At 41.7% G+C, this 7,362-nt stretch overlaps 1 protein-coding gene across 7 annotated transcripts in view; it reads left to right on the forward strand.

The window, feature by feature from the left end:
- LOC125029731 (ornithine decarboxylase antizyme 1-like) overlaps positions 1 to 7,362 on the forward strand; it is a 28,982-nt gene extending 21,620 nt beyond the window's left edge. For 4 of the 7 annotated variants that reach the window (XM_047619840.1, XM_047619830.1, XM_047619864.1 and 1 more), the window contains 3 exons: positions 4,384 to 4,562; positions 4,799 to 5,039; positions 5,317 to 7,362. In XM_047619840.1, the coding sequence (XP_047475796.1) occupies positions 4,482 to 4,562; positions 4,799 to 5,039; positions 5,317 to 5,426 (432 nt within the window). In that variant the 5' untranslated portion in view covers positions 4,384 to 4,481 and the 3' untranslated portion in view covers positions 5,427 to 7,362. Of the gene's footprint in view, positions 1 to 567; positions 706 to 2,458; positions 2,980 to 4,060; positions 4,185 to 4,383; positions 4,563 to 4,798; positions 5,040 to 5,316 lie in introns of those variants that run through there. The other 3 variants (XM_047619848.1, XM_047619884.1, XM_047619874.1) reach the window with 3 other exon arrangements.

The raw sequence follows: 7,362 nt of genomic DNA on the forward strand, positions 1-7,362 counted from the left end.
ACCGTTGCAAAGTTAACTGTGAGCACAGCACCCATCGCCGTTTGGCGAGTTACGTCACTCAGTCGAATCAGACGATAGCTATTTTAGAGCCGGAGGAGGAGGGAGAGGGATAGGGGTAAAGGGCTCACGTAAGACGCTGTTTAATGGGAATAAATATCATGCGAGCGGCATTGGCGTTCTGCATAGGCCAAGGGAGGGACAAGGTCCAGCGAAATGACAAGTGTTGCATGTTGGGCAATTTGTTGCTAAGCACAAATATAGCCAGCTGAAAGTGGAGGGCTGGGACAGTTGGAAGGGGGCTTGCTAGAGTTGATTATAGTATCAAAGACTTGTCATAAATTTGGCATATCATTTGTTATATCATAACCTCCATTACCGCTGTCGGACTTATCGAATTGAAACTTCATAACGAGACAGGCAGGGGGAGAGTGGAAGAGTGTATACGTGTGTTCATGTTCTTGTTCTTGTTTTTGTTCTTGTGTTAGAGAGAGGAAAGAATGGAGCTTGGCCGATTGGCAGTGGGACTCTGCCAAGGATTAGAGCTCGTGTTGGCGTGGACGCAGGTGGCGCGAGGACCGATCCAGCGAGCCCGAGCGATCACTAAAAGCGTGGCCGTTGTCGTGTGAGGCCGCGCCTCTTGCGTGTGTCAGTCTTCCCGCCGTATCTGCAGTTGGAAGTGTTGCCTTGCCTTATGGCACCAAGAAGGTAGTTTTGCGCCTCGCCGCCGCGGCCGCTCGTGGGCCCGAGAGAAACCTTTTGCGTCCCCGCCATAGATGGGCTTAAACTTGAAGCCAAATAAATGAGCGGCATTATATGAGTGAAAATAGACATTTTTTTAATTATCTGGACAAAAACTGGACTCCGGTTCGGTGCGAGATGTGCGTGGCAGTATCTTGATAGAGGCCGCTGTCACAGCTCGGCGGTGAGAGGTCACGCAAGAAGTCGTTTTTTTCACATTTGTATAACTGTTCTCTGCAGTGTAGAAGCTGACTTTGCTGTGGCATTTTATATCACATAGAACTGTTTTTATGGAGCCAAGAGAACGTAGTCTGCCCGTTATCGAAATTTAGGAAGTGATAAGGGATGTGTATTGCGGAAGTGATAGACCTGCGAGTGCAGCCCCGTAGTCAGGATGCGTTGTGGGAAAAGTGATGGAACAGAGGTTGAAACGATTGTTTAATGAATAATAGATAGTATCCCTCTCCCTTTCCCTCCCTCTCCCTTTCCCTCCCCCTCCCTTTCCCTCCCCCTCCCTTTCCCTCCCCCTCCTCTCCCTCCCCTCCCTCCCTCCCTCCCTCCCTCTCCCCCTGTCCCCCCTCCCCCCTGTCCCCCCTCTCCCCCTGTCCCCCTCTCCCCCTGTCCCCCTGTCCCCCTGTCCCCCTCTCCCCCTGTTCCCCTCTCCCCCTGTCCCCCTCTCCCCCTGTTCCCCTCTCCCCCTGTCCCCCTCTCCCCCTGTCCCCCTCTCCCCCTGTCCCCCTCTCCCCCTGTCCCCCTCTCCCCCTGTCCCCCTCTCCCCCTGTCCCCCTCTCCCCCTGTCCCCCTGTCCCCCTCTCCCCCTGTCCCCCTGTCCCCCTGTCCCCCTGTCCCCCTGTCCCCCTCTCCTCTCCTCTCCTCTCTCTCCTCTCCTCTCTCTCCTCTCCTCTCTCTCCTCTCTCTCTCCTCTCCTCTCTCTCTCCTCTCTCTCTCCTCTCTCTCTCCTCTCTCTCTCCTCTCTCTCTCCTCTCTCTCTCCTCTCTCTCTCCTCTCTCTCTCCTCTCCTCTCTCTCTCCTCTCTCTCTCCTCTCTCTCTCTCTCCTCTCTCTCTCCTCTCTCTCTCTCTCCTCTCTCTCTCCTCTCTCTCTCTCCTCTCTCTCTCTCTCCTCTCTCTCTCTCCTCTCTCTCTCTCCTCTCTCTCTCTCCTCTCTCTCTCTCCTCTCTCTCTCTCCTCTCTCTCTCCTCTCTCTCTCTCCTCTCTCTCTCTCTCCTCTCTCTCTCCTCTCTCTCTCCTCTCTCTCTCTCTCTCTCTCTCTCTCTCCTCTCTCTCTCTCTCTCTCTCTCTCTCTCTCTCTCTCCTCTCTCTCTCCTCTCTCTCTCCTCTCTCTCTCCTCTCTCTCTCTCTCTCTCTCTCTCTCTCTCTCCTCTCTCTCTCTCTCCTCTCTCTCTCTCTCCTCTCTCTCTCCTCTCTCTCTCTCCTCTCTCTCTCCTCTCTCTCTCTCTCTAGTTAAGTAAATAAATAGATAAATAGATTTTGAGACCTACTGATAAACACAAAGAAGTCGGTAAGTAGGCCTAGGTAGGTAGGTTTGTTGGCAGATGACTGATTTTATTTAGATAGATAATTAATATTAGACATAAAAAATGGCAAGTAGCTACGTATCAAGAACCGCAGACAACCAGAAAAGAGTTAAGTTGTTTCAGAATTTAAAATCTACAAACAGATTAATTGTGAAGCTGAATGTGTCAACTATTTCTCTTGCAGTCGGGACAAAGTAAACGCCCATAGAAAATGTGATTTTTTGATGATCAAGATTTAGAAGGGAGACTAATGTGAAGTTCATACAGACATGCTTTATTGAACTGGTTACAAGTGAACTAGCAAAGATCGTGTTGGTACAAGACTGTGATGTAACGCCAAGCCAAGCCAAGACACTTGCCTTAAAAATAGTGCAGTACAAATTCCCAATGCTGTGATAGTTCATCGTTCAAGTTTAAAACTAGTACAGAGACGCTGATCCACAAGAAGAAAAACAGTACAATTTTCGACGTGATAGAAACTAGATAAGATTTAAACCCACTGCGTTGATTGTTTTGCTGAGCGCTACAAAGTAAACGCCAGGAAGAAGGACTGTCTGCGGCGAGACTTCGGTTCTCTAGATAGACTGTGGACTAGATTGCGCGAGCCTCCAGTTCCGCTTTGAGTTCCACGTCAGAGGGACACATCGCCATGCTCTGTGATTACAAGATGGTTTTCCTTGAGGTCTTCACTACCCCGAAGGGCAGGTGAGGTCGCTGATGCTGATGAGTGAGAGATGTAATTACTGTAACCTGTTTATGAAAGCGTTCTTACTTCCCCGCTCAATACAGATCAAGGAATTACATTTTAAACCACATTTCTCTGAAAGATTAAGATGTTCGGATAAATCGCATTCTTAAGTTACGTTCCCTTCCTGTGCCCCGCGCACGGAAAATGAAAAAACCGAAATGCCGCTCGTTGTCGCTCCCGATCCCCACGGCGCTGAACCGGCGCGTGGCCGAGCGCTGGGGGAGGGGCGGGGGCCAGCGGGATGCTCTGGGTGCGGCGGGGATTCTTGCTCCGTTTTTGTGTTGAAATGGTTGAAATGCATGTGTTGTGTTTTTTCCATTTTTGAGTATAGCATACCATTTCTAAGGAAGTCCACATAATCTCTTATACTTTGCTGTAACTTGTGGTGAGGTCATTTTCTACTTTTTTATGGATTATGATGAATCTACTGTGAATTTAGTAATGTCTAGTATTTTATGACAACGAAAAACAGGTATCACTAAGTATATTACAATACCCAGTGTTTGTGAAAATTATTTTGAAATATGGTACCATATATATAATAGATGAGTGTATTGTATAGTAGTGTTTCCAGAGGTCTGTGAAATCGCTGAAGAAAATAGTAGTTTAGTTAATCTGTTCAGTTCACCCACTAACATTTAATTTGCTGTCCCACTTGTACCATGTATTCAAGTTAATTTGGACTAATACCATAATTAGACCATTTTCCTTTTCTGGTTTCTCAAATTATGCATTCACATTGAATACATTCTTATTCATGGGTGTTGGGCATTTTTTCTTTGGCATTTTCAATGACTTGGGGCCCTTGGCAGTATACTCGTTAGGTTAAACCTTTGTTGTACTATAGTTATACGGCTTGCTGGGAAAGTGTGTTAAAATCACCATGACTTGTTTAGTGATCTCCCAGTGCCACTGGGAAATACCCAAGCACTGCATAAGAGTCTTCAGAAGTTATATAAAGTATGTACAATATCTGTTACAAAATACTGCTGTTGGTTATGCAGGAGAAAATCAGTGTGTAATATATACATTTTTCAGATATTTATGACTCCAGTTGAAAAGATATGAAAAAGAAAAAGAAAAGAAAAAAAAATCATATGATTGCAGTGATGAGGATTAAATATTTGGAAAGATTGCCATAATAGTAGAGTTAATAATTATGGTAATAAAAGTGATCAGTTTTTTTTTTTATTTGAGTTTAATAATGGTATAACTATATTTTAATCTGTAGTATAAAGTGTAATAGCCTTTTCAAGAGGTGCAGAAGCAATTGATTACAATATATTTTGCTTTTCCATCTTCCTGTTTATTCATCTGTTGTTCATTAAATCAGAATCTCAGAAATTATCTTTTTCTTTCAGTACGGAGTGTAGTAGTATGATGGGAGGCATGCGCCACTTCTCAGTCCACCTGGGTGCAGGGCCGCGGTGGTGGGTTTGATGCCCCCCATGCCGCCTACATGTCTACTAGTGCAGAGGGCAGCGGCGTGGGGAAACCATCAGAGCCCCCTGTGGCCGGCACGCGGTCCAAACCTGTGTCGGTAAGGAAGCTTCTCTTTGTGATGTCACAAATGATGCAAACCTTTGAAAGTGGTGGCTCATTTTGAATTGGTCAGTGCTGCCATATCCATTTTGTATATTTTGTTTTGGAGAGAGTTGTGTGTGTTGCTTTGACATACAACCTTATGTGGGCTCTCTATAAAAAGTCTTGGAAATGTGTTGATTTGCAATATGATTTAGATTATGGTAAATATACATTGGAATTATTGACTTTCAGGGTACTGAAGTAGTGTCTGCAGCTCAGAGTGGGTGTGCCCATCTGAGCTTTGAATTCCAACTGGCGGAGCAGACAACGGTTGTGTGGGAAACTGTTGTAGTTGGCCGTCGCCTCTACTTGTCAATTGTGCACTTACCAGAGGGCAGCAAGGAGGCGTTTGTGTCACTGCTGGAGTATGCTGAGGAAGTCCTTGGCTGCTCTCATGTGCTAATCTGCTTCAAGAAGGATCGCAGTGATCGAGGTTAGTGATTATCTTGAAGATTGTCAGTGTTAAGTTTTATTTTAAATATTAGGATGAGATGTTAACAAATTGATGTAAACAAGATTGCAAATAGTATTTTTGACTCTTTCCTTTAATATTGTTTGTACTAAAGATACATTTTATAATAAAATTGTTGTTTTAAATATGATTTGTTTTTCTAGTTCTCTTTAATTGTGTTTATGATTTAATAATTACTGAATTGTAGGGTAGTTGTCACATGTATTATTTAGATACTGAAGTCAAACTTGGTTTCCAGCTATGCTCATCCGCACCTTCATGTTCCTCGGATTTGAGGCCATTCCACCTGGCCATCCGATGGCACCCGCCAACAGTGATCACTTCTACATGCTCTATGAGATCGAGTAGTATTGTCACAGGTCAATGTTTCTGTATTGTGGTTGGGTTTTGATAGATTGCAGATTGTTCTCTCCCCTATTTATGAATGAATAGTATCTGCAAGTTTTGTATTTCACAGGTTTTGATTTTCAGACATGTCAGAAGTGATGATTGAATTAGAGGGAAGAACAGTTTGCAGTCTTTTTAACCTAAGAATTGTCTGGTTTCCCCAAGCTGAGTCTTGTTGTTGTGGAGTGGGTTGGAAATTGCTTCGTGGCAGGTAGAGGGCAGAGAGTAAGTGCCTTACTGCTGCACCACTTACGAGTAACTTACAGAATTGCTGTATTGACGTACGGCGTCCTGTTACTTCACCATAAAGACTGGAGCAACATGTAACTTGTATTGGGCAGATATTCTATAGTTTGAACATATATATATTTTCTTTCTTTGAGTGATTTTATATAATAAGGAAACTGTGGACCAAAGATGTTCTCTCCTGTGCTTGTGTTTGAGGTTTCATTTGTAATTTCATTCGGCATATTCTTATGATGTGCAAAAAGTGTGCCCTAAATAGTAGTTCAATAAGGCTTATTTTAGCATTCCTAAATTTGATAAAGAAAATGAGCATTATTGATCCACGGCTTGACTTTGCTGATGGCATCAGTGATCAAAATGGCATCCTACAATCTGATCCTGTACCAAGCTCTTTCCAACAAACTCCACCATAACCTCTGCTGTTTGCTACTAGTAGGACATGTATAAATATAAATCTCAAAAACAAAACAAAAAAAATCCTAAAAAAAAAAGTGGAAAACAATAAAATGTAAAAAAAAAGATGACAAAAAAGAAAAAAAACAAAGTTGATCTTCATTCCATGTATGTTTTTTGAATCTTTGTAGATTCCCAGTATGTTATTCTTTCATTTTATCACATGTGATTCTACCATTTTATTCAGATATGTAGATGTGCAGTTTACAGTGGCACTTGTAGTTCTTCACGAGTCACCATTATGATTTTGTATTATAAGATTTCCTTTCATTGTACTGGGAGAAACAATCAGTGATTTCTTTTGTTCATATATTCAATAAATCACACAATAACTGTAATTTTTTTTTCTCCTGTTGAAGCAACTTATAATTGGAGAGGATCTATGGAAAAAAAAAGAAAACCTTGTTTGTTTGAATTCTCATTGAAAATACTTCAGTTACACAAAAAGCAATTGTTTCTTGGAAAAGATTTGCTCATTTTTTTGTTTGTTTTTATGTATCATCTGTTCGATGATGCTGTAGTGACAGATGTGGCCTTCGTCAACAAATAGATAACAGGAAAGTTTTAATGTACAAAGCATGTGCATAAAATTAAAACATCACCACCAGTATTTCCGACTTACATTTTTCCTCCATCACATATTTAGTTGATACTTTTAGTTAGTTATCTATTTTGTATCATATGACAATTCGCAAAAGTTCTTTTACTGGAAAGTAAAATATTGTTAGGAACATAGTGCATTGTTGGTAGTAACTATTTTCTTGTATGGAAGATGTGGTTTAACAAGATTTTCACTTGTAATAATGCATATGCATTTTCATAAATGACAAAGTGTGTAAGAGAAGTTGTACTTGAATTACTAAGGAGTAGTTTATTAGGTGACTATGAAACAGAATAAGAAACAACATTAAGATGGCTAAAGTAATAATTTTTTTTTTTTTCAACTTGAGTGCTAACAAAAATAACAAATCCTATCAAATATTTGTAAGCTGATGTTGACTTAACTGTAATTTCTTGCATACTAGAGATTTGCGTATTAAAAAAAAAACTGGACTGGTACTGCAAATATCTAAGAATCTTGAAAATTTTAAGCAACCTATTTATTATTAATTTTTGAGAAAATGATCCTATTATGAGATCTTTGAGTTTAATTCAGAATGAGTGTATTGTGCCTATGAAATATAATGAAGTAAAGTAT

Source organism: Penaeus chinensis, chromosome 2, assembly GCF_019202785.1.
Source record: "Penaeus chinensis breed Huanghai No. 1 chromosome 2, ASM1920278v2, whole genome shotgun sequence".
In the NCBI taxonomy this organism is placed as follows: Eukaryota; Metazoa; Arthropoda; class Malacostraca; order Decapoda; family Penaeidae; genus Penaeus; species Penaeus chinensis.